The sequence below is a fragment of the Lemur catta genome, chromosome 6, assembly GCF_020740605.2.
Source record: "Lemur catta isolate mLemCat1 chromosome 6, mLemCat1.pri, whole genome shotgun sequence".
NCBI lineage: Eukaryota > Metazoa > Chordata > Mammalia > Primates > Lemuridae > Lemur > Lemur catta.
Window position 1 is genome coordinate 87806549 of NC_059133.1, and position 27900 is coordinate 87834448.

Below are 27900 nucleotides of genomic sequence, written 5' to 3' on the forward strand. Positions count from 1 at the left end.
ACCCACCACATTTAACTTTTCCCAAGAGAATCCTTTAGAGCTAGTTTCATCCATACCAACATCCAGTCTGGACCTGGTATAAAACCTGGAAATGGACACGCTCCAGGAAGGGCTGTATGATGGAGAAAGATGTCAGCCAGGGTCTGGGGCTCAGGGAACACTGGAACAGTAGGAATGGAGGAGAAGGAAAAAGCTGAATAGTCAGAAAGACAAATAAGAAAGGCAGGTGTGATAGAACTCAAGACAGAAGTGCTTTAAGAATTGGCTGATCAGCAAAGTCAAATGCTGCTTGAAAGAATGAAAGTTAAACAATTAATAGTGCTTACTATGCAAAATCCCAGAGGACAATGTTAAAAACAAATCATTGGCTGGGTGTGGTGGCTCATGCCTGTAATCCCAGCACTTTGGGAGGCTGAGACAGGAGGATTGCTTGAGGCTGGAGTTCAAGACCAGCCTGGGCAACATAGCAAAACCCTATCTCTTCAAAAAAATTAAAAATTAGCCAGGTGTGGTGTGCACCTGTAGTCCTAGCTGAGGTGGGAGAATGGCTTAAGCCCAGAAGTCTGAGGCTGCAGTGAGCTGTGATCGCACCACTACACACAGCCTGGGTGACAGAGACCCTGTCTCTAAAAAAAAAAAAAAATCATCCACAGACAAAGAATTATTGTTTTGAACAGTTTTATGATACCCAAAGTCTTCCTACTCACACCTCTCTACTCGCCCCCCAAGCCTCCAGCAGTTTTAGTCCATAACTACTAGACTGAAATTGAGCACACGTTCCTAAAAGGAAGAAAATTGACAAACAGGGTCAGTGGTAGTTTCGATGGAATGACCTCAACAGTTTCATTTTTCTGAGGTTTTAAAATAAGATCTGGAAAGGCCTGCTGAACCAGTAATTCCTTTATTCATGTCTGTGTTGTCTCTGTTGATATCGTCAGTTCCAGCACATCAGCAGTTAGCCAAAAGTTCTCAGAAATCATGTCTTTCCACTCCAGGGGTTTCATTTACAAGAATCTTGTCATGTTTGGGAGATCTGGAGTAGCATCACAAAATACCCTTCTGCACATAAGTTTTTATGATCCAAACTGAAGTTGGATAACTTTCAATCACAACCACATTGTTTATTGCAAATACTAGCTATTTTATTTATTTATTTAATTTTTTTTAGAGACAGGGTCTTTCTCTGTCACCCAGGCTGGAGTGCAGTGGCACAATCATAGCTCACTGCAGCCTCAAACTCCTGGGCTCAAGCGATCCTCCTGCCTCTCAGCCTCCTGAGCACCTGGGACTACTGGCACATACCACCATGCCTGGCTAAGTTTTTAATTTTTTGTAGAGATGAGGTCTTGCTATGTTGCCCAGGCTGATCTTGAATTTCAAGCCTCAAGCAATTCTCTTGCCTTGGCCTCCCAAAGTGCTAGGATTACAGACATGAGCCACCATGCCCAGCCTCATTTTAATTTCCTATTGACACAATCACTAGCATAAGAGTACCATTCCTAGATTACCAGATTGTTAGTGCCAGCAAACCTAGAACCCTGTTTATATTGCTCACAAATGACAGTACATGGTACCAGGTAAGTACTCCATGAATGTTTCCGAATGAATGAACGAATCCATCAGCTGTTGTTATTAATATTGTCACCATCATGAGCTATTACTTTATAACAGCAATACACTTACTATCAGAATAGCTAATAGCATGACTCTGGAGTCAGAATGCCACAACTCAAATCCTGGGGCACCTTCTGCTAGCTGTGCAACCTCTCAAATTCCTTACTTTATCTAATAGTATGGGATAATTATATTATTCACCTTATAAGTTTTTTGTAAGGCAAATTTACTTAGGTAAATTGTACTTAAAACAGCATCTAGTGAGTTCTCAATAAATGTTAGCTATTATTATTGTTAAATATCCTGTATTTCTTTTCTATATCATCAAACTGTGATTTTATTTAAGCACTGAGAAAAGGATTGTTCTTAAAAGACATTTTGAGAGTGTAGTTTCAATAACTAGATGAGGGCAGAAGCAATTGTCTGCATATCAACCAGAGATCCTAGAAAAAGGAGCTTTTAGCCTAAAAGAAAGATTTTAGACATCACCCCACCCCCTATCTACACAAAAAGCTTCTTCCCATTACAATTATTTTGGTAAATTTGGCAACCAATCCACACAAATGCTGCAATAAGCCAGCATCTGGCTGCTCCTGTGTATGAGGGAGGCAAAAGCCTTGGCTGTGACCCACGGTTAAAGCTTAGGGGCACATCACGCCACAGGCCTGGCTGTACTCCTACCCCTGGGGTTACATCGGAAACACAAAATGGGGTTAAACATCATTTTCTGCAGACGTAGCTTCCTATAGACAATCTTTATCTGTGCAGGCAAGACCACAAGGAAGGGTCTTATCTCTACAACCCAGTGCTAATGTCACCCGGGTGATCTACCCCTAACGTGCACTCCTGGCCCCTAGATGGGTCTCACTGCATCAGGACAATTTCTCATCTCCTAACAACTCCCTGGTTGCTAAGAGATTGTTTCCAGATCTTGGGGCTCACTCTTTGTCCCATTCCAGACCACAGCAGGGTTTACTTTCGCTCTCATAGATTTGCCAGGAGCAAAAAGTAACATCCCAATCTCCTGTCAACTCAACAAGAGATTTATTACAATTAACTAAAAGGACACTTGTTACTACAGGAATACCATATGCTTCAGCAAAGATAGGATCCCAGCTTGTGGCTGGCCTTTGCAAACAGTCAGGGTCCTGCCAACATAGTCTTTGGTTTTTTGTTTTGTTTTGTTTTGGCTTGTACAGCCATTAACAGAGCAATATCCAGACCCAGGAATGTTTCCAAGGTACAGACTCAAAGGCTGGCACTTAGATAGTGAGGTCACCTCCAGAGCAGTAGCTCCAAACTGACTGCAGCAATCACGACAGGCTTTTTGCACAGATTGCTGGACCCCCCTACACAATGGCCACCCTCCTTTTCTTCCTTACCAATATACCAGAATCCTAGTTATATTAGGGGCAGCACTTTTCTCAGCTAAAAATATTCCATTTCCCAGCCTGCCTTGCAAGGTTAAGAGCAGTGACTTGCAAGGTGAAGTGCCCTGCAGATTTCTGAGAAAGTTTTGCCTTCCTGATATAGACGCTACCCCCACCTCCCCACACTCCTTGTCTGTCCATTTCTCTCTAGTGTTTGGATTTTGTGAAGGCTAATTTCAGTCTAGGTTTTCTTTTCAACTACTTCCCAGGCATTAATTATATTCAAAAGTTTTGAGACTGCTGGAAGTCTGATTTCTAGATTACAAGGGAATTCCTGTGTATGGACCAATTACTTTTTAAAAATTGATTGATATAGTTTGATGCTGAATATTCTAAGTGAAAATGATTAAAAATCTACCTTTTTTCGAAGCTACTAATTCATACACAGGCAAATATGGAACTAGGTAATTAATAATTACAGAAAGATCAAAAAGTTTGAGAAATAAGCAATTTATTTCAATAAAAGGAAAGGACTACTTTTGTTACAGTGAGGAAAAATGAACTCAAAAGTAGCTACATTTAGGCCGGGCGTGGTGGCTCACGCCTGTAATCCTAGCACTCTGGGAGGCCAAGGCAGGAGGATGGCTTGAGGTCAGGAGTTTGAGACCAGCCTCAGAAAGAGCAAGACCCCGTCGCTACTAAAAAAATTAATAGAAAGAAAATTAGCCAGGCAACTAAAAATAGAGAACATTAGCTGGGCATTGTGGCCATATGCCTGTAGTCCTAGTTACTCAGGAGGCTGAGGCAGGAGAATTGCTTAAGCCCAGGAGTTTGAGGTTGCTGTGAGCTAGGCTGATGCCACTGCACTCTAATCCAGGCAACACAGCAAGACTCTGTCTCAAAATAAAAAACAAAAACAAAAAAGCAAGTTGCTACATTTCATTGTAACCTCATTTATCTCTGCACAATGTCTTTGTCTCAATGTCTCAGTTCCGGCTGCTTTCTTTTCACACCAAGGTATTGAATTAGAAATATATCAATATATGAAGTTGGCTGATTGTTTGACATGTCTGATTTGGGGGGCTACTACACCACTCCTCTGTCTCTCTTTTTGACTTGACATTCACCATATCAGAAAAGACAGTGCCCGAGGGCAACTGCATCAAAGTGGTTAGGATGAGAATGTTCGCTAAGGATTACTTTTTAATGGAATAGCATACATTTTTTGAATCCTTGAAATGAAGAATCAAATGAATCTCCTTTATTGTGAAACAAAACAATTCAAATGATTCTAAACCCAAGAAACTAACAGAGGAGCACTTAAACATTTAGTACAAATGCATTTATTTTTCAAACTATGACATTTTTGTGGAGTACATTTATAATCGAAATACCCCTCTCCCTTCTTCCCTTTACGACATACCTTTTCAACCTGTGTGATTATAGAATGAAGGCCTTAAGGAAAAGCCATAAACATTGCCATAAAAGATGTAAAGACATACTTGTCTCTAGGATCAATCTAACTAGACTTGACTAAATCCTGGTAAAGGCTCCAATCTTCATAACAGACACATAAGAGGACAGATAATCTTTCATTATCGACAAATCCCTATTAATACAGTTAATTAAATTATTCAAATGCATGTCTTGAGTTCCTATTATGTGCAAAGTATTGTTCCAAAGCACACACTCTTCCTTAGATGTAAAGCGGGCCACTGAAATGATAACTTCAAAAGTTTAGAACTTTGATTTACTCAAAATATAGGAAAAGTTTGCTGCTGCTCTTTCTGCCAAAAGTGCCCAGTTTATTTCTAGGGAATAGCTCAGGCGCTGGAAGAATACAATTTAAGCTTAAGCATTAATAAAAGATGGAGTTAGAGAATAGTTGTACCTTTATGACATAACACAAATGACCACGTGAAGTACATTCCGGTAATCTAAAATGCCAACATCTGTGCAACGCAGTCTAGAAAACGACACCAGATTGAAAAGATACCAATATCAATTTCAAAATAAACCAGGATACAGACCAATTGCAATTTGTAGAAAAAATAAATATAAAAACACCAATTCCTACCTTCCCCACCTCCAGTGCTAAAATTATAATATCTCAGGCACACTGCCATCATTGGGAAGCATGGGGGTAGACTAGGTGGAGGTATAGCATATTAAATAATTAAATAACAGACAAAGTTTTTATGTGTGGTCCCAAAGACTTCACAACTTATTTTTCAACATTACAGTTAGTTATTAAGAATAGAAATTGAAGAAATCATAAACAGTTTCTTAGACATAGCTGACAAATTTTTTACAGACCCCAAAGTGAAAATATATCACAATACCACCATAAGACAAGCTATTTTGTTCATCACCCATAAGACCTAACTTCGTAAGACATCAGGCTTCAAAGATCTAAGTGCCTCCTTCATATGCCTCTAATTTTTTTTTTCCTGAACTAAATAGGTTCTCTTTCCAGATCAAGAGTTATCTTCTGGCAAAGTACCTTCAGGATAAATATGCTTCATCTTTTATATAGCCCACGATTCAAGTCTCCATTACAAGCTTAAACTCAGCTCCTGGTCTCTCTATTCAGAACTCCCCACACTTACTTAAAAGGATCACTTAAAACACTAGAGAAAAAGAAATCCCCCCTCAAGGAGAGAGACTAAGTCAAGAAAAGCGATGCTATTTCCAGCTCATGGCCAGCCTTGGGAAGTCAAACTCAATCTCATCTCTTGAAAAGAGCCTCAATAGCCTCCCATTCAGAAACTTGCTATTCTTATTATTTCTAAATGCGGTGGTTAAATAAAATTAAATGCAAATAACAAACAGTAATTAAATTACAAACTTAAAATAAATAAAAAATACATGGACTTGTGATTTTCAGAGAAGATAATAGAGAAAGGTCAATTTTAGGTAAGTTCACATTCCTTTTGTACCAGTTTCTACGATGAGTGGACAACACTGCCCTCTATAGGGTTTATTATGTTATAACATCCCTTAGATCATACTGTGAAACATGGCCCCAGGATGCATTCTCTCACACACACACACACACACACACACACACACACACACACACACACACACACACACACACACACACACACACGTTACTTCTTTCTTTGGCTTCTGGGACACAGCCTGTCTCTGACCTTCTGTGAATGACTCAGAAAACCATGGAGCCCCTAGAGAAGCCGTGAGACTTCATGAAGGCTCAATGAGGGGATCAGAAATTAACATTTCTTGCAGTAATTTTCAAACCTTAGTGTGCATCACAATCACCCAGAGCTTATTTAAACTCACATTGCTGGGCCCAACATCCACAGTTTCTGTTTCCATAAATCAGAGGTCGAGTTCAAGAATTTGCCTTTCTAACAAATTCCCGCATGATGCTAATTTGACAATTCAGGGACCACATTTTGTGGGCCACACACTGTGCTAGGCACTTTGTTTCACTTAACACCTCACAACAGGGTGAGGTTTTTATCATCTTTGTTTTACAGAAGGTCAGAGAGACAGGTGGCCAAGCTCACAGAGTGGTGACAAAACCTATGATAAACCCAGGACCTGTCTAACTCAAAACCCACTGCTTTCTTCTCTCCCCCAAGGTCTTGGTCCGTAAATGAAGCTGTTAATTACTTCCTCTTTCTCGGCCTCAGCTTCTTCAAACGACGGGGGGCAGGACTTAGGTGACGGTTTGGTTGGCTTCCCTCCCAGAGTCCCTGGAGCCTGGGCAGGAAGCCACCCGGGAGGGGTCCACTCATGCCCAGGCCGGACCTGCCTGAGTGCGCTGAAAGGACAGGGAAGAAGAAGGCACATCAGCACCGAGGCCTCCTCTGGGTCCTGTTTGCTCTGGATTCTGGAGTTCTTTGTATCAGAAACTCTGGAAGACAGGTTTTAAAGCAGTGTCTCCTCCCACGGGCATTTTAAGGACTTCAAAGCCTAGTAGGACTTGGAGAGTAGCCAGAGGGTGGCACCCTCTCCAGCTTCAGCTCAAAACACGGGGGCAGGGGCGGGGACACCAAAGTAACTTTAAAACAGAAGTGCCTGCCCAGGTGCGTGAAGACAGAAAGGTTTCGATAAAGCAAAAAGAGTTTTCAGGTCACACACTCCACTAAGATGACACAAGTGAAAAGTCCCCAGCACTCAAGCCCAGGCAGGATGTCACAGCGATGGGAGAGAAAGGGCTGTGGGGACCCACCCACTTCAAGAACAGTTTTTCTCATCCTTTGCCTTCAGCTCCTAACCCGACTTGGTGTTTTCCTGAGGGAGCTGCAAATCTGGAGCATCCCGTGGGGATGGTTTCTGGCCTCGGTCACCGGGGGCAAAGGATGTTCTCAGAAAAACAGCCCCGCGGGCTGGTCAGCAGAGCTCTTGAGGTCGTGGCCACGGCCGGGCCTGGTGCAGAGCCGGACCCGGGACTCCAGCTGCTCACTGAGTTCGTCCAGCGCCCCCGTGCAGGACTCCAGGCTCTCGGCCAGTTTCTGAATCTTGGCCTTGAGCACGGCCTGGCTAGCCTTGGTGGCGCCCTCGGCCGGCCTGGGGATGAGGCAGCCCCGCGAGCCGAAGAAGACGATGCAGTAGACAGAGTTGTACAGGGCGATGGAGGCGTTCCTCCCGCACTGCAGCAGCTGGCGGTCCCCGCAGCCCTGCCCGCGGCAGAGGAACTCGAGGCCGCGCAGGATCTCGCGCATCTGGTCCTGGCAGGCGGCCGCGATCTCCCGCACCCTCCGCAGCTCCCGGGAGTTGCAGACGATCAGGGAGAGGTCGGACGTGATGGTGACAGCCCCGCCGGCTGTGGCCACCCCCAGCCCCACGGCCGACGCCAACAGCGAGGCCCCCAGGGTGACCGGGCTGAGCGAGAGTCCCACGATGGCGGCGACGGCGCCCGCGGCGCTGAGCGAGCTGCCCGCCACGTTGGCCGCCAGCGAGCGCCGGCGGAGGCGCTCCAGGCGCCGGGCCACCTCGCGCAGGCGCAGCGCCTGGCCGTGCAGCCGGCCGCGCCGGTCCAGCAGCAGCCCCTGGAAGCGCCGCAGCGCGTCCGCGCCCGGCTGCTCCGCGGCCGCCGTCCTCTCCATGCCCTGCGGGGACACAGACACGCAGTCAGCCCGGAGTGTGCGCGGCCGCTCGCGCTTCCCATGCGCAAGCGGGAGTCCTCCAGAGTTAACCAGACCTGCTACTGTCACGCCACGGGAAACGGGTCCATTCCCAGTGGGTCAGGGGTCAAGTTCACAAAGACCGGTTCTGGGATCTGGGATGAGTCCCACAAGTTCCCAGGACCTCACATCCGCCTATGGAAATATCTTCTGCTTCTCTCCCAGGGAACGCTAGCAATGGGCGTCATTATCTGTTAAATAAGATTTTTTTTTTTAAGAGATGAGGGTCTCGCTATGTTGCCCAGGCTGGTCTCGAATCCCTGGACTGAAGTGATCCTCTTGCCTCGGCCTCTGGAGTAACTGGGATTACAGGCATAAGCCACAGCCCCTAGCTATGCTGTTAAATAAGATTTTAACAGGGCTGGGGAATATTAGAAGGCTCCTCCAATACTGAGGCCTTTGCTCTGGTGGAAAGATAACACCTTCCAAGTGGTAGGTTGTACAGTTTACAAAGCTCTTTCATTATACGAAGATTTGGATCCTAGGAGTTTTGCAACACAGTTTGCTGTCTCTCCCTTTCTCTGATAAGTGAAAAAGCCAAGTCACCAAAACCTCAAAAGTAGTATGGTGTATCAAATAGAAGAAACTAATCTTTCTAAGTTAGATGTTTGCCTGAAGCAACTCTTCTGCTTGCGATTCTTCCAGGTTCTTATCTTAGAAGCAAGCCTGGGATGAGGTTTGCAGGATTCATTCTAACTAGGGCTATTCATTCTAGCTAGGACTATTTATTCTAACTAGGGCTCTTCTGGTCTTCGGAAATCTCAATCTCTGATGATTGCTTACAATTAAATTACATAAAATTAATACCACTATGTCTCTTTGTTATGAAAGCTTCCTTTAAAAAATGAGTAACAGCTGAATTAAATAAAGTGGCCAGAATTCTTGTTCTTCACCTCACTGAGGGCTACCTTGTGCCAAATTGAATTGAAACCAATTGAAGATGACTAGAAAGAGAGAACTTTATATTTGGGGGATAAAAGTACATCCTTCCTAGTTGCCAGAGATTCCCACCTTCATATCCACTGTACCCATCATTATTAGCAATGTCTTAAAAGTGGCAAATACGCCAAAGAAATAGAGCATTGCAAAACTGTGAGATAGGGCAGAAATCATTATTCCCATCTGGAAGATGAGGGAATTGAAACACAGACATGTTCCAGATGCAGCCAATTCTTCACAGAGCCTAGTCTTAGAATGAATAGCCCTGTTAGAATGAATAGTGCAAACCTCATCTTAGGCTTGATTCTTCATTTTGCTTGCATACCTCCCTAATCCAACCCACCAGTAATAAGTTTCCCAGGTAAAAAGAGAAAATGAGAAAAAGTCATCCCAAATATATAATGGAGTAAGGACACAACCCCATTATTATGCCTCGAGGCTCCCCACTTACCATTCACTTCTGGCTGCCTCCAGGAAAGAAAAATCTGAGGCCGTTTCTGGATGAGCGTGCTTTATAGTTTCAGAGGACCAATGGCTGCCCTGGGAAAACCTTGTCTCATTCTGAGAATTTGCCATTTCCTGTCCTGGCCCCTGCTGCCTTCAGCCAGAAGGATGTGACATGGTGGAAAATGACCTGCCAGCACAGCACATCCCATATTTAGGAAATGAACATTGTGTGTTCGCTTTCCCCCCAACGCAGGAAGAGAACCACAGGCTCTTCCCCAACTTGAAACGAGTGTGTTGTCATTCTCCCAGGGGGGATACCCTGCCTTTCCTCTCCTGGAATAGCTCATGACGCGATCGGGAGGCCTTCAAACGCACCCCAGGCTGACCAATTATAATGTTTCTTGAGGGGCCACCGTTACAAAATCATTTTTTAAAAGAAAAAAGAGGAGATGGGAAACTTTCTTGTATCTGATATAGCCACTCATAGTCCAAGCGTGTATTTTTAAAAGCCTTGTGAGTCTGTGCGTGGTTGAAGCGTGTGATCCATTCAGTATGTGACAGGTACTCGCAGGCTTAAAAATGCAAGGCCACACCCACAGGAAGTGCTGCCTGCAGCTCTGGGCATCTCCAGCTGTGCAGAAGACACTGGAGGTCGCAGAAAGGGCACATTGCAGGCCACATGCGTCAGAAAAATCAGTGAGGTCAGGCTGTGCAAGGAGCTAATTATACATTTTCAACAGCAGTGGGGATTTGACTTCCTGGGTTTTCGTTTGAAGCAGCAATTGTTGCCCATGTGACAGATAAACGAATGGATTCTATCCACAGGTTAGTGAAACGTGGGCTGAAGGGAAATTACTTTGATAATTCAGGAGGGAAAAATGAGCATAGCATCTGCGGACTCACCACAGACCAGATCACATGGAGGGTAGATATCTCCGGGGCAGGCAGAGGTGGTTGGAGATCAGCCTGGCAACTCAGTCTCACCGCAGGGCCACACATCCTAACACGCGGCCCCTTCTTCTAGCACTCTCGACTTCAAATAAGGAAGGCCACCTTGATATCTCACTTAAATGATGATTGCCTCAATTCTCTGGTTCCTTTGGAAAGCTTTAACAGTCATATCATTCTGGATTATTAATGATTAAATCCCCCACCTTTATGACTATACTTTGTATTTATCAACACAACACCATTTGCTACTACTCACAACCACAGGCCTTTTGAACTTGATTATTCTGAATTTGGTCCATGTCCAAATATTTTGGTTATAGCTCTTCAAAGGATAAATATAACCTCAGTCAAGATGTCTTGGGTATCTACCTGCACTTTTGAGGTTAGAAGTGGAAGAGTACCTTCCTCTGTCTCCAGAGACATAGTCACTCCAAATGGGATGTGAGCCAGGGTGAATTGGGGACAAGGAGGAACCATACCCTTGTTCTTCAGTTGTCACATGCTCCTCTGACTTCCCTGGACACTGTCCTGTGTTTTTGGGTTTAGAAGAACACATTAAATCTTTATTTTATGGGTGAGGAATTTTGCTGGGAATGCTCTTCAGAGCATCAGTACCGCAGTACGGAAGGATTACTACGATGAAGAACTAGGGGTGTGGGAGAATGCACAGCATGTGCACCAACCTCAGCCCATATCCAGGAATTTGTTTTTTCTCTGTGTTGAAAATTTATTTTCCTCATATTTGCCTCTTTCTGGGGGAAAAAATTGAGTTATTTGACAGTCTGGGCTAGTCAAAGTTTTACTGCCCATAAAAACCTAGTACTTCACATTATTTACAAGAACTGACACTTGAACTTAACACTTTCAATTCAGCATTTGTTTATTTCATATAGTAAGGCACAATTAGAAATTTGAGGATCAATTGAAGGTACTTTGATCAAAAGTTCTATGTGAGCCATCCCCCCCAACAAAAAAATCTGTGAACTGTGTCCTCAAACTTCTTTGCTAAATTGTTTGTCAGGCACTTGTAACACATCACCCCAGAGATACTACATTGAAAATGATGATTGGTCCTCAAACTAGCCTACTGGCCTTCAGATCTGTTGAACTTTTCTTTTTTTTTTTTTTTTTTTGAGACAGCATCTTGCTCTGTCACCCAGGCTAGAGTACAGTGGCACAGTCATAGCGCACTGTGGCCTCAAACGCATGGGGTCAAGCAATCTTCCTGCCTCAGACTCCCGAGTAGCTGGGACTACAGGTGCATACCACCGCATCTGGCTAATTTTTAATTTTTTTTTTTTTTTTTTTTTTTTGCAGAGAGAGGAGTCTCACTATGTTGTCCAGGCTGGTCTCAAATTCCTGGCCTCAAGTGATCCTCCTGCCTTGGCCTCCCAAAGTGCTAGGATTACAGGCATGAGCCACTGCACCTGCCAGCAGATCTGTTAATTCTTGCTGCAGATGAACTGTAGCACTAACAGTACTAGCTTGAATTCTGAGTCCTAGAACTGTATGGAAATTCAATGCAGGAAAGAATAAAGGTCGAGAGTTTTTTAAGCATAGGAATGCCCAGGACCCAGCCCTCGAGAGTCTAATTCGGGAGGTTTGGAGTGGGGTCTGGGAGAATGCAGGTGATCCTGACCTGCAGCTGTGAACCACTGCTCTCTAGAAGCTGGTGATATTCTGACCACTGGTTACATAGCAGCAGAAACAGCAAGGCTAATAGACAGGAGTGTGTTAGTTAGGTGTTTATATAGTTAAGTTATTAACAACCCATTAGTTTTAGACACCTACTTAAAACTATCACATTTTAAAGATAAAGTGAGGTTTATGCTCAGGGCCTCCCAGAGGCCTGGGCCACCTCCACTCTTTGAGGCTCTCAGTGAATTTTAAAAAATGAAGAAATTCTAAGACAGGATATAAAAAAGTATGGTTTATTTCTTTTAATTGCAATGTAATAGGTCTTATAATGTCAATATTTTGCTATTCACAACATAATCACAGGATTTGTAAAAATATTAATTCATAGTGCACTACAGTGGTAAAGTGTCACAAGTTTAGAGCTAGATGATGATGACTTTTTCCTTTTAATATTTATTAGTATATCTCAGTGACTATCCATAGGACCTCTTTTGGAGATAATATCAAAAATATAAAATTGAGACAATTTGTGAATGGGAGGTTTAGTCCGAAGGTCTTCCAGACTTTCCTTTGTAATCTGTTCTAATATGTACAGTCACCCAAAAAAACGGAAAGTAAACTAAAATAATAACACATATTCACCTGAGGATTTTGCTCATTTTTCTGTGAATTTCACGGGAATGTAAGTCCTCTACGTAGTTAAGCTCTCATAGTTGCCTGTTGAATTTAACTAAAAAAATCTGTTTTGTTGACTTGAAGAACTGTCATTATTTTTGTAATAATTTTATAAGAATTTAGCATTAAATTATTCCTTGGAACGTACAGTCTGGTATGACTTGGAATACTTATACTGCAGAAAACTTTCAGTGTAGCTATATTTCATGGGATCTCAACTGTTATTATCATAAATTCATGGATCTGCACAGGAAAAAAGACCCAGTGATCACGGAACTCTAGCCATTTTCATTTCTCCAAATTGGGCTCCAATCTTTGTTAATACACACACACATCCTTAAACACTAGTGTTTAAACACTAGTCTGTGTTCTTTTTTCCCCTTAACGTTCCTGCAGATACACACTTCTCTATGTTGACATAATCCTCACCTTTGTCATTTTTAATAGCTATGTAATAATCCCATTGTTTGCTTAGTCATTTCCCTGTTAGACACTTGGATTGCTTCCAGGTTTTCTCACTGTTATAACTAGGGTTGCCAGGACATCTGTGTGCATTTCTCTCCTTTGAATTATTTCTTTGAGGAGTATTCACAAACGGGAAAATGCCAGAAGAAGGAGAATGACCATCTTAGTTTTCGTTCCATGTTGCTGTGTTGCTTTCCAGAAGAACCAATTTATAATGCCATCAGCTTTGTAAGAATAGCAGCAGAAGGCTTTGTGACAACTCAGAGTTTTCTTATATTAATGTTTAATTTGGTCTGTTTCAGCTCCACAAATGTGTATTAAATACCTACTGTGTACCAGACGTTATGCTAGATTCTCAGGATAAAAAGCTAAATAAGATATAATCCCTGCCCTCCAGGAGATGGCAAGCCATTGGAAGAGAAAGAGAAGGAGCAAATCATTTAAATAGAACGTGGAAAGTGTCAGAGACGTGTGCAGGTACTGAGGAAGCACAGGGAAAATGCAGGCCTAGGAATACTAGGGAAGACTTTCTGGAAGCACTGAGACTGCGCTTGAGAGTTTAACGGGTTATTTGGACAGAAATTAGGAGAGATGCCGGGTGTGGTAGCATGTGCCTGTAGTCCAAGCTACTCGGAGGCTGAGGCAGGAGGACCACTTGAGCCTAGGATTTCAAGGCTGCAGTGAGCTATGATTGTACCACTGCACTCCAACCTGGGTGAGAAAGTGAGATCCTATCTCTCTTAAAAAAAAAAAGTCAGGAGGGAGAGGAGGGCAGGCTAGACAAAGAAACAGAATGAACAAAGGCATGCAGGAGTGTTCAGGAGGCTTCAGGCAGTTTAGTTTTGCTGAACATAAAGTGGGAAGCTGGGAATGCCTAGGGGAGAGGCTGGGGGGCATGCAGAAGCTAATCATGACGCTTTCAAATGCCAGGTGGGGGAGAGAGAGCCATTGAAGGCATTCATCTGTGGCCTTACAGGGTTAGGTTTGACGTCACTGATGGTTGTGTGAAGGGGAGTTTTCAGAGGTACACAACTAAAAGCCCCGAGATAAGTTATCGAAGTAGTTGAGAGAGATTATCATGGGTTTGGACAGTGTTCATGGGATAGAATAGACTAGATAAGGTACAGAATATGTTTTGGAAGCAAAATTGGCTGATCATCCTTAAAGCTTCTGCTCAGACATGGTACCCATCATATCAACTTACATTCTATTGGTCAATCAAATCACATGACCAATCCAACACCAAAGGGATGGGAAAGTATACTCCTCCCATGGTGGGAGGCAAGAGGAAGAAATGTAAACCACCAGACCATGGTCAGAGTGCTCTCCTTACAGAGAAGATATTCCAAGATAAACTGTGACACCACCAACCATCCCATATTCCCTCTACCTCCTCAGTTGTTTCTTTGCAATTTTCATCTGGATATACAGGTTGAGGGGTTGAGTATCCCTAATCTAAAATCCGAAATGCTCCAAAATCTAAAACTTTTTGAACACCAACATCATGCTCAAAGGAAATGCTCATTGGAGCATTTTGGATTTTCGGATTACAGGTGCTCAATCAGTAAGTATATAATGCAAATATTCCAAAATCTGAAAAAATCCAAAATGCAAACCACTTCTGGCCCCAAGCTTTTCTGATAAAGGATACACAATCTGTAGTAAGAATCTCACTCTGGCTTATATAAGCAAATTACTGCTATGAGTCTGAGGGAATGTGCTGAGAGTGGGAAAGGACCAAGGAGCTCCAGAGAAGCAAGAAACTGGAAGGACAGCTGCTGCTTTGTCACTGGAATAGCCTGTTTGGATGCCACTGACCAACCACCGTTCCCTCTTGTCCCTGTATCAGCTTAAGAATCAAAGTTCTAGGAGTGACCACTGGGTGGCTGAGCTCAGGTCAAGGGCACTGGCTGTGCTGGGGAGGAAGAGGGAAGGGAATTGCCTTCAGCTTCCAAGTGGGAGATGGTAACAGAAATTTACCCTCTCACCAACATTACATATAGTGGGGGAGAAGAAATTTCACTCTGGGAAATTACGGTGCGGGTGGCGTATTAGGGAACAGGAAACTGATGCTCTGAGAAAAATAAAAAGAATTTTCCACAATAAACATTTTAACCTAATTTGGCCCACTTGGAGTTTATTATAGTGCATGGTGGGTGCTAATTCTTCTCCAGACTGATATAATTTTCATCCCTTTTTATTAAAAAAAGTTATTGCTGGTTTCTCTTATATTGATTTTTTACCATTGTTTACATCTACCTCTATAAAATCTATTCCACTGATCAATTTACCTGTTTTTAATTCAATATAATTTTGCAAATTAGTGCTTCATAATGGGATTTTTATTTTTAAAGGGAGAATCTATCATCATTCCTTTTAGCTGAGAAAAAATATGTATCTTTGATAATCTTGTTTGCTTATTCTCACGGACAAATCTGGCACTGGGAGCTCTTTAATTGTCCCAGGCTCCCTAATGTGATCAACTAAAGGCAGTTAGAGTTTGTTCCACTTCCTCCTCCACAGGTGTGCACACCTGCACAGAACACCTGGGATCCTGTGGGTGAAACATACATTATATCATTACTATAGAAGCGTTTGCCCCATGGGCCCTATTACAGAATATCTAGTTTACCACATGCCTTTTCCTCTCGTGCCAGGAAGACTGCAGCTGAGTCCACATCCCTCAGCAGCCATAAAGATTCTCTTATCACTCAGGACACAGGGAAACAATTACCTTTGTCTGACCCTTTCCCAGGCTTGGCCATTATCTTCCCAGTTCTCAGACATACACAACAGTCATTGCAACCTGGGTTATAACACCTGCTTGTTTTGTATCTACCAAGGCATAATAAATCTTAAGCTTTCTAACTTTTAGACTACTTGAATAGTTTAATTTTTAGCATGTCTCTGATAGGCAAGATAATGTTGGATATTATCTTTTTTAACTTAGCTTAAAGGCTATTTTCAATCGAAGTCAGTCAGTTCACACTAACTAGTATGATGAAGCAAGGAGTGTATCTTCCAACATCCTGAAAGTTGATCACTACTGTTCTAGTTATTTTCTTTTTTGTTTAACAAATCATTTCTTTAGTGAGTTTTCAACTCTGTTTTTGAATTAGGTAAGAAAATAATTTTTTATGTAATATACCTTTTTTCCTCCAATCTTGCTTTTTTGTTTATTAGACTCTATTTTTTTAGAGCAGTATTAGGTTCACAGCAAAAGGGGGTGGAAGGTACAAGGATACCGCATATACCACACATGCACAGCCTCCCGTTGGTACCGCCCCCCACAGACTGATACGTATGTTGCAACTGATGAAACTACATTGACCCAAAGTCCACAGTTTACATTAGGGTTCCCTCCTGGTGTTGTACATTCTATGGGTTTGGAAAGATGTTAACATGTGTCCACCGTTATAGCGTCATACAGAGCAGTTCCACTGCCCTAAAAATCTGTGCTTCACCTATTTTTCCGTCCCCTCTAAACCTCACAGCCACTGATCTTTTTACCATCTCCATAGTTTTACCTTTTCCTGAATGTCATATAGTTGAAATTATTTAGTATGTAGCCTTTTAAGACTGGCTTCTTTCACTTACTAATATGCATTTGTTTCCTCCATGTTTCCTCATGGCTTCATAGCTGATTGCTCTTTAGCACTGAATAATATTACACTGTTTGCATATACCACAGTTTATTTATCCATTCACCCCCTGAAGGACATCTTGGTTAGTTCTAAGTTTTGGCAATTACGAATGAAGTTGCTATAAACATCTGTATGCAAGTTTTTGGTAGACACCAGTTTTCAATTCCTTTGAGTAAATAAATACCAAGCAGCATGATTACTATACGATAGCTTATGGTAAGAATATGTTTAGTTTTGTGAGAAACTGCCAACTGTCTTCCAAACTGGCTGTACCATTTTGCATTCCCTCCAGCAATGAATGAGAGTTCCTGTGACTTCACATCCTTCCCAGATTTTGGTGTTGTCAGTATTCTAGATTTTAATCATTCTAATAGATGTATAGTGGTATCTCATTGCTGTTTTAATTTTCATTTTTCTGTTGACATACAATATGGAGCATATTTTCATGTACTTATGTGGCTTTGGCGAGGTGTCTGTTAAGGTCTTTCCCCATTTTTTAGTCACGTTGCTTTTTTATTGTTGAGTTTTAAGATTTCTTTGTATATTGTGAGTAATAGTCCCTTATTAGATAAGTCTCTTGCAAATATTTTCTCACAGTCTGCAGCTTACCTTTTCATTCTCTTCACAATGTCTTTTGCAAAAAAGAAATTTTTAATTTTAGTAAAGTCCAGCTTATCAATTCTTTCTTTCATGGATTCTACCTTTGGTGTTATATCTAAACAGTCATCATCAAACCCAAATCTAGGGTGACCTAGATTTTTTTCTGTTATCTTCTAGGAATTTTATAGTTTTATGTTTTAAATTTAGGCCTGTGACCAATTTTAAGTTAATTTTTATGAAGAGTGTAAGATCTGTGTCTGCATTTCTTTCTTTCTTTTTTTTTTTTTTTTTTTTGCATGTGAATGTCCAGTTTCCAATACCGTTTTTGAAAAGACTGTCTTTGATTCATTGTCTTGCCTTTGCTCCTTTGTCAGATCAATTGACTATATTTATGTGGGTCTGTTTTGGGCTCCCTATTCTGTTCCATCGATCTATTTGTCTGTCCTTTCACCAATACCACACTGTCTTGATTATTGTAGCTTTACGGTAAGTCTTAGAGTTGGGTAGTGTTAGTCCTTCAACTTTGTTCTTCTCTTTCAATACTGTGTGGTCTATTCTGGGTCTTTTGCCTCTCCATATAAATGTTAGAATCGGTTTGTCATTATCCACATGATAACTTGCTGGGATCTTAATTGCTGGGAATCTAAAGATCAAGTTGGGAAGAACTGACATTTTGACAATATTGAGTTTTCCTATCCATAGACATGAAATATCTTTCTATTTATTTAATTCTTTGATTTCTTTCATTAGTGTTTTGTAGTTTTCCTCATACAGATCTTGTGCGTATTTTGTTAGATTTGTATCTAAGTATTTCATTTTGGGGGATGCTAATACAAAGGGTATTGTGTATTTAATTTCAAATTCCACTTGTTCTTTGCTAATATATAAGAAAACAGTTGACTTTTGTATATTAACCTTGTAGCTTCCAACCATGTTATAATCACTTATTATTTCCAGGAGTTTTTTGTCAATTCTTTCAGATTTTCTACATAGACTATCAGGTCATCTGCCAAGAAAGGCAATTTTGTTTCTTTCTTCCTAATCGGTATATCTTTTATTTTCTTGTCTTGTCTTATTGCATTAGCTAGGACTTCCAGCATGCTATTGAAAAGGAATAGTGACAGGGGACATCCTTGCTTTGTTCCTGATCTTACTGGGAAAGTTTGTAGCTTTTACCATTAAGTATGATGTTAGCTATAGTGTTTTTTGTAGATATTCTTAATCAAGGCAAGAAAGCTGCCCTCTGTACCTCATTTACTGGGAGTTTTTTTAATCATGAATGGGTATTGGATTTTGTCAAATGCTTTTTCTGTATCTGTTGATATGATCATGGGATTTTTCTTCTCTAACTTGTTGATATGATGGATTATATTAATTGATTTTTTTAACATTTAAAAATGTGTACTTTAATAAGTATAAAGTATATATACAATTAATTAGGTAAGCTTGTGGAGGAGCTGACCAAGATACATAAATTAGGAGACACAAGTGTCCATCTAAATTTTCTATATCTCATTTTTTTTACAGAATATTTATTAAAGTTGCTTAATACACAATTTCTCATTTTTCACTTTAGAAGTCATTTATTGTAAAGATAATTCTTTTGTCTGATGACAAACAGCAGCCACAGTGATTACTCTGGACCTCCATGTTGGATAAATTCAATTTCTTCTTGAGACACAAGTTTCCTTCTACATTTCTGAGGCAATGTTTTTATTATCTCTGCAGTGTCTGGTGGACCCTGATACATCAGCAAATCTGGTGATTTACTTCCCTTAGAATGCTGGGAAATTGCAGAAGAGTGAGACGGTAGCCCTGCTGATCTCAAAGCTTCTGATACATTGGGTTTAGCATTGTCTCTTCTGTCAGGAAATCTTATGAATGGAGTGTGTGGCTTGACTACCTGGATGACCCTGCTGGCAGACGCCATCTTGCTGCCCATCATGACCCCCGAGAAGGGGCAGCTTCCGGGGCGCAAGCGAGCCACGTTGATAGCGGGAGCCCTGGGAGTGTTAATTGATTTTTGAATGTTGAACCAGCCTTGCATACCTTGGAGAAATCCTACTTGGTCATGGTGTATAATTCTTTTCATACATTGTTGGATTCAATTTGCTAATATTTTGTTGAGGATTGTTGCATCTAGGTTACATGAGAGATGTTGGCCTGTAGTTTCTTTTCTCAGCCTAGTTTTGGTATTAAGGTAATCCTGGCCTCATAGAATGAGTTAGGAAGTATTCCCTCTGCTTCTATTTTCTGAAAGAAATTGTAGAAAATTGGTATAATTTCTTCCTTAAACTTTTGGTAGAATTCACTAGGGAACCCATCTGAGCCTGGTAATCCCTGCTTTGGGAGGTTATTAATTATGATTCAATTTAGACCTATTCAGATTATCTGTTTCTCCCTGTATGAGCTTGGATAAATTATGTCTTTCAAGAAATTGGTCCATTCTATCAAGGTTATCAAATTTGTGGGCATAGACGTTTTCATAGTATGCCTTCGTTTTCCTTTCAATGTTTATGAGATTTATAGTGATGTCCCCTTTTTCATTTCTAATATAAGTAATTTGTGTCCTCTCTCTTTTTTGCTTAGTTAACCTGGCAAGAGGCTCATTGCTTTTCTTAATCTTTTCAAAGAACCAGCTTTTGATTTCATTGATTTCTCTATTGATTTTTCTATTTTTAATTTAATTGATTTTTGCTCTAATTTTTATTATTTCTTTTCTTCTGTTTACTTTAGATTTAATTTGCTCTTCTTTTTCTAGTTTCCTAAGATGGAAGCTTAGATGACTGATTTTACATCTTTCTTCTTCTCTAATGTATGCGTCCAATGCTATAAATTTAACCTCTCAGCACTGATTTTACTGCATCCTACAAATTTGATATGTTGTGTTTTCATTGTCATTTAGTTCAAAATATTTTTAAATTTCTCTTGAGATTTCTTTCTTGACCCATGTGTTATCGAGAAGTATGTTATTTGATCTCCAAGTATATTGATATTTTCCAGCTATCTTTCTCTTATTAATTTCTAATTTAATGCCATTGTAGTCTGAAAGCAGACATTGCATGATTTTCATTCTTTTAAATTTGTTGGCTGGGTACAGTGGCTCATGACTGTAATCCTAACACTCCAGGAGGCCAAGGCAGGAGGATCACTTGATCTCAGGAGTTTAAGACCAGCCTGAGCAAGAGCAAGACCCTCGTCTCTACCAAAAAATAGAAAAATTAGCCGGGCACGGTGATACATGCCTGTAGTCTCAGCTACTTGGGAGGCTGAGGCAGGAGGATCACTTGAGCTCAGGAATTTGAGGTTGCAATGAGCTATGATGATGCCACTGTACTCTAGCCTGGGCAACAGAGCAAGACTCCGTCTCAAAAAAATTTTTTTCTTAGGGTATGTTTTATGGCCCAGAATGTGGTTTATCTGGGTAAGTGTTCCATGTGAGCTTGAGAAAAGTGTGTAATCTGCTGTCATTGGATGAAGTTGTCAATACATGTCAATTATATCCAGTTAATTGATAATGTTGAGTTCAACTATGTTCTTACTGATTTTCTGCCTGCTGTATTTGTCAATTTCTGAGAGAGGGGTGTTGAAGTCTCCATCTATAATAGTAGATTCATCTATTTCTCCTTCCACTTCTATCAATTTTTGCCTCACATATTTTGATACTTTGTTGTTAAGTGCAGACATTCGATTAAGGATTGTTATGTCTTCTTGGAGAACTAATCCCTTTATTATTATGTAATGCTCCTCATTCTCCCCAAAAGTTTCCTTGCTCTGAAATCTCTGTCTGAAATTAGTATAGCTACTCCTGCTTTCTTTTGATTAATATTAACAAGGTATATCTTTCTCTATCCATTTACTTGTTTTTTTTGTTTTGTTTTTTGAGACAGAGTCTCACTCTCTTGCCCAGGCTAGAGTGCCATGGCATCAGCCTAGCTCACAGCAACCTCAAACTCCCAGGCTCAAGCAATCCTCCTGCCTCAGCCTTCTGAGTAGCTGGGACTACAGGCATGCACCCACCATGCCCGGCTAATTTTTTGTATATATATTTTTAGTTGTCCATATAATTTCTTTCTACTTTTAGTAGAGACAGGGTCTCGCTCTTGCTCAGGCTGGTCTCAAACTCCTGAGCTCAAACGATCCACCTGCCTCAGCCTCCCAGAGTGCTAGGATTACAGGTGTGAGCCACCGCGCCTGGCCCATTTACTTTTAATCTATGTCTTAATATTTAAAATGAGTTTCCTGTAGACAACATATGGTTGGGTCTTGGTTTTCTATCCACTCTGATAATCTCTTTCTTTTAACTGGTATTAATACATTTAGATAATTTACATTCAAAATAATTATTAATACAGTTGGATTAATATCTACTATTTTTTTTACCATTTTTTATTTGTTGTCTTTGTTATTTGGTCCTATTTTTTTATTTTTTTACAAAAAATTTTGAAGTACTTTATTTGACAATATAAACCATTTTTGCTATTGATAGAAATGTTTAGTTTGAATAGTTATTCATCTATACAAAGAAAATATGCAAATAAATTCTCAACATAAAGAGAAAACTTAGGACATTTCTTCATTCTCTAGGACAGATATTAACAATCTCATATGTACAAATTTGAGTTACTGTTGCATCCTAAATAATGGTAAAACTTTGTTCCGATTTTTATCTTTCACTTTCCTTTTTTTTCTTTTTTCGATTTTGTGGTTTTATTCATTCATCCATTCATTCATTTTAGAGACAAGGTCTCACTATGTTACCCAGGCTGTTCTCAAACAGGTTACAGAATTTTAGGTTGGTGGGGTATTTTTTCTCAACACATTAAATATTTTATTCCACTCTCTTCTTGTTTGTATGATTTCTGAGGAGAAGTTAGATGTTTCTCTATAGGTAAGGTATTCTTTACCTCTGGCTTCCATCATGACTTTTTCTTTATCTTTAATTTTCTGTAGTTTGAATATGTTATATTTAGGTGTAGTTTTTTGGTGGGTTTTTTTAAGCATTTGTTCCCTTATTGGTGTTCTCTGAGCTCCCTGGATCTGTGATTTGGTGTCTGACAGTGGTTTGGGGCAATTATCACACAGTATTGTTTCAAATACTTTTTCTGTTCCTGATTCTCTTTTTTCTCCTTCTGGTATTCCCATTATACATATGCTACACCCTTTGTAGTTGTCCTACACTTCTTGAATATTCTGGTCTTTTCAGTCTCTTTTCTCTTTGCTTTTCAGTCTTGAAGTTTTCTGTTGAGACATCCTCAAACTCAAAGATTTTTTTCCTCAGCCACGTTCAGTATACTAATAAACCCCTCAAAGACATTCTTCATTTCTGTTATGGTTACATTCTTTTGGTTCTTTCTTAGAATTTCCATCTCTGTGCTTATATTGCCCCCCACCCCGTTCTTGCATGCCATCTACTTTATCCTTTAGAGCCCTTAGCATATTAATCACCATAGTTGTTTTAAATTCTAAGTCTGATCACTCCAACATCCCTGCCTTATCTAGCTGGTTCTGATGTTTGCTCTGTCTCTTCAAACTGTTTTTTTTTTTTTTTAGTATGCCTCGTAATTTTTTCTTGATACCCAGGCATGATGTACTGGGTAAAAGGCACTGTTGTACATAGGATTTTAGGAACATGGTGGTAATGTGGGGGTGTGGGGAGGAAGCATTCTATAGTCCTGTGATTAGGTCTCAGTCTTTTGGTGAGCCTGTGCCCCTGGACTGTGTACTTCAAAGGTGCTTCTCAGTCCCCCTGCCTTAGGTGGGACAGGATGGCAAGAGTGGGCTGGAGTTGGATGTTTCCCTCCCCCCAGACCAGTTAGGCTATAAAACCCCAGCAGGTTAAGCTCTGGCTAAATAATTTCTCCTGAAGGCAGAATTTATTCATAAGAACAGAATGCTCTTATGTATTTTGAGATGGTTCCTTTTCCCCCTTCCCTGCTGGAAGCACAAGAGGATTTTTCTTCACATTTCACTGTGAGAACCTGGTAGAGCTACTGGAGGTAAAACTCACAAAAGTGTGCGATCCTCCCCATGATTGGGTCCCCATGTTTTTATCTTGCAGGCTTGTCCACATGAAGTCTCCAGCAATTCATCAATTACAGTCCAAGTTTTCCTATTGCAGCACTAGTTCCCACAGAGGTTTCTGCTCCAGTAACTTGTGATTTCTCTGTATTCTCCTATCTCTCCAATTTGAGTAGAGAAGAGTTATTAATTTTGTCAGTTTGTTCAGCTTTTTACTTGTTAAGACAGAGTGGTGACTTCTAAGATCCTTACAAGCCAGAACAGAAATAGAAGTCTCTAATTCACATTTTTTCACTGAAAATTTAGCATTTTAAAAATTAGTTCTAGCTGCATATGGTGGCACACACCTAAAACCCCAGCTACTCAGGAGGCTGAGGCAGGAGGATTGCTTGAACCCAGGAGTTCAAGACCAGCCTGGGGGTGCCAGGCATGGTGGCTCACATCTGTAATCCTAGCACTCTAGGAGGCCAAAGCAGGAGGATCACTTGAGGTCAGGAGTTCAAGACCAGCCTGATCAAGAGTGAGACCCCCGTCTCTACTAAAAATAGAAAAATTAGCCGGGTGTGGTGGCATGTGCCTATTGTCCCAGCTACTTGGGAGGCTGAGGCAGGAGGATCATTTGAGCCCAGGAGTCGAAGGCTGCAGTGAACCATGATCGTGCCACTGCATTCCAGCCAGGGCAACAGAGTGAGACCCCTTCTCTTAAAAAAAAAAATATATATATATATATGTATATATATATATTTCTGGCTTTAATTTCTGTGCTAAAAAAAAAGTTTAAACTAGCTTTGAAAAAGAGGGAAGGTATATTCTATTAATATAAGTTAGACTTCTGCACATAGAGTGAAAAGATGGAGCTTGAGTCCTAAGTCTGCAGTTCATGTGTGGCTTCGAGTAAGTCACTTGATTCATTGCTTACATAAGATTTTCTTTTTTTTTTTTTCAATGACCTGTGAACTTTTTATTGGTATAAGGGCACTCTGGTCCTACTGCCTCAATGCCTCAGAACGTTGGTGTGGTTGGTCTCAGACACCACTTTGCCGTCCACTATCCTGCGGGTCATGGTCTTTTGGATGGTTTACACGGAGTTGCTGCTGTCCAGGGCATCATCGAGATTGAAGTCTTCCCCGTCTTCCAGCAGGAGGCGGTAGGTGGTGATCTCAGCCTCCACCTTGACCTTGATGTTCAGCAGGGCCTCGTACTCCTGGGCCTGGCGCCGCCCCCTGCCCGGGTCTGTGCCAGCTCAGACTCCAGGTGCAGCAGGACCCCGTCGAGCTGCTCCATCTGCACGGCACAGCGGGCCTCCACCTCCCTCGGGCTGCTCTCTAAGTCGGCCTTCACATTTCTCATGGAGCCCAGGTCGATCTCCAAGGACTGGACCGTACGTCTCAGCTCCGTGAGTGTCATCTCGGCAGCGTCGACCTCGGCGGACTGTGAGGTGACCACGGTGGTTCTCTCCTCAGTCTGCTGGGACCAGTGCTTGTCCAGCTCCTCTCGGTTCTTCCGAGCCAGCTTGTCATGCTGGGCCCGGATGTCCACCATGATCTTGCTGAGGTCCTGGGATTTGGGGGCGTCTACCTCCACGGTCAACCCAGAGCCGGCAGTCTGGGCTTGTCGGCCTTTTACTTCCTCCTCCTGGTTCTTCTTCATGAAGACCAGCTCCTCCTTGGGAGCCTCGATCTCTGTCTCCAGCTGCAGCCGAGTGATATTGGTGTCATCAATGGCCTTGCGGCGCCCATGGAGGTCGCTCTCCACAGACTGGCGCACGGCCAGCTCTGTCCCACGCTTGACTCTAAAGTCAGCAGCAGCAAGACGGGCATTGTCAACCTGCAGAACGATGAAGATCTGAGCCCTCAGGTCCTCGATGATTTTGAAGTAATGCGCCCAGTCTCTGACCTGGGGCCCCTTCTTCTCCAGGTGTTCGCGGATTTTGCTTTCCAGCCTCCGATTATCGATCTCCAGGCTCCTCACTCTGTCCAGGTAGGAGGCCAGGCGGTCGTTGAGCTCTTGCATGGTCTCCTTCTCGGTCTGGATGCCCCCTATTCCTGCCAGACCCCCAGCCTTCCCCGCGGCCAGGCCCCCGGACCCCCAGCCGCTCCGCATGCTGGTGGAGCGGGACACGGAGATCCGGGAACCCGAGCCCCCGCGCCTGCATAGACGCTGGCCGCGCTGCTGACGGGCCGGACGCCACGGCAGGGCGCCTGGACGGAGCCCAGGGACGGGTAGTTGGTGGAGAAGGAGGTGGATCGAGTGGTGAAACTCATGCTGTCGGCGGAAGAGAGCGAGAGGACAGGACTCAAGGGTCGGTGGGGCCAAGGTTTTCTTTATTATATTTAAAATGAATGTGGAAGCCCTTTGAGATCTATGAAATGTGGTGCAATTATAAGATATTACCTTTTTTTCGAGTCAGTAACTATTTGTTATTTCTGGTTATCTGTAGTGTTTTAAATAATTCAACATTTGTACAGTATCCAAGGGAAATTGGTTCCAGGACTCCCCTCAGATACCAAAATCCACAGATGTTCAAGTCCCTGATATAAAATGGTGTAGTTTTGCATATAATTATGCACATCCTCCCATATACTTTAAATCAGGTCTTGTTCTGTTGCTCAGGTTGGAGTGCAGTGGTGTAATCACAGCTCACTGCAACCTTAAGCTCCTGGGTTCAAGAGATCCTCTGCCTCCAGAGTTTAGCTGGGACTACAGACATGCACCATCACATCCAGCTAATTTTTAAACTTTTTATAGAGAAAGGGTCTCATTATATAACCCAGGCTGGTCTCCAACTCCTGGCCTCAAGCAATCCTCCCACCTTAGCCTCCCAAAGTGCTGGGATTGCAGGCATGAGCCACCATGCCCAGCCTATATTGCCATTAATTATTGGTTTTTTTCCAAATATTTTTGCTCTACAGTTGGTTTAATTTATGGATGTAGAACCCACAAATACAGAGGGCTGACTGTAATTTATTATTTTTGTAGTATATTATTTGATTTACCAGCTGATTTTACTTTATACCAGTGTTTTATTATTAGCTTTTTATGGCTCTCTAAGCAAGATCCTTTTTATTTTCTAGGCATGGGGCAATATGAAAGTGATTTTTAGCTCATCCATCTATAATGTTCCTGCCATTTTTGCAACTGTCGTAGTCAGCTTGGGAACCTATGCTCCACCCTTGGTCTAACAACATTTCTTTACCTCCATCCCGTGGATTCCAATATCGGTGTCAGTACCACATTGCATGATCCTGCTCCACTGACTACAGCCAACTGGACCAAAGGTGGACATCTAAATGAAACATGGCCAATCAAATTCTTTTTCCTGGGAGTTTGGAATTTGAACCTAGAGAGAGTTGAGTTAGTCTTCTCAATGGCTGGAACTGAAATATGGAACTCAGTATCTATGGGCAGCCGTATTTTCACCTTTATGTTCCCCAAAGAGTAGGGAAAGTTTGTTTGCTGGAAAATAATAAAGACACAAGGACCTGAGATAGAGAGTCTTAATTTTTATTTCTTGCCATCCTTTGGTTTTATAAGCCATCTGTATATTCTTTTTTTTTCCAATTCCCCTTTTATTCCTTGAGTGATCTTGATTTGATTTCTGATCTTTGCAACAGAGAACTCCAACCAACACTACAGCATAGAAGATCTGCTCTTCAACTTTAATGTTAAAAGAATTGACATGGATTTCTAGAGGTGTTTCCTCTATGCAGTGCCCTTAAGTGAATCAAACGTTTAGTAACCATTTAGGGGGTTTTCTTGCCTTTGTCTTCACCTTAAGTATAACAATGCTTTCTTTTCATGCAACATATAGTTTATCCTGTGCTCACTTCAGCAGCACATATACCAAAATATAGTTTATTCTTCTAATCACAAAAGAAATGCATAATTCTTATACAAATTTCTATAATACCAAAATGCAGAAAGTTGGAAATAATAGTGTTCCTTCTCCATTTGTTTTCACCCTCTAGAGGTAATACTGAGGTTTATAGCTCGCTATGTGTTCTTACATAATGTTTATGATTATACAAATATATGCATTTTAATGTGTTCCCGATTTTCTTTCACAAAAATAGCACATTGTATACTGCTATGCAACTTTTTTCCACTTAAAAAAATATAACATAAACATATATATATGTAAATATAATATATATGACATTATAAAGTACAGTCATCCCTTGGTATCCATGGGGGATTGATTCCAGGGCCCTCTGTAGATACCAAAATCCAAGGATGCTCAAGTCTGTGATACAAAATGGTGTAGTATGATATTATATATAACCTATGTACATCCTCCTGTATACTTTAAATCTCCATATTATTATAATACTTGATACAATGTAAATGCTATGTAAATAGTTGTTATACTGTATCGCT

At 41.5% G+C, this 27900-nt stretch overlaps 2 protein-coding genes, 1 long non-coding RNA gene and 1 pseudogene across 4 annotated transcripts in view; all 4 read right to left on the minus strand.

The window, feature by feature from the left end:
- Nucleotides 1-27900, minus strand: part of LOC123639991 — a 71854-nt gene that overhangs the window by 7412 nt on the left and 36542 nt on the right. The window lies entirely within an intron of this gene.
- On the minus strand, nucleotides 4218-9798 carry APOLD1 (apolipoprotein L domain containing 1). 2 transcript variants are annotated; one of them, XM_045554301.1, is made up of 2 exons: nucleotides 9534-9798; nucleotides 4218-8068 (listed from the first exon to the last, which is right to left on the minus strand). In XM_045554301.1, exons 1-2 carry the CDS (start codon nucleotides 9534-9536, stop codon nucleotides 7325-7327), a joined length of 747 nt encoding a protein of 248 aa, XP_045410257.1. In that variant the 5' UTR covers nucleotides 9537-9798; the 3' UTR covers nucleotides 4218-7324. The 2 variants fall into 2 exon arrangements, with proteins under 2 accessions (XP_045410257.1, XP_045410258.1); XM_045554302.1 differs by having other exon boundaries at nucleotides 4218-8334; nucleotides 9534-9546.
- On the minus strand, nucleotides 19063-19675 carry LOC123639990 (28S ribosomal protein S36, mitochondrial-like). Its single transcript, XM_045554304.1, has one exon. It carries the CDS (start codon nucleotides 19592-19594, stop codon nucleotides 19136-19138), a length of 459 nt encoding a protein of 152 aa, XP_045410260.1. The 5' UTR covers nucleotides 19595-19675; the 3' UTR covers nucleotides 19063-19135.
- Nucleotides 24471-25817, minus strand: LOC123639988 (annotated as a pseudogene).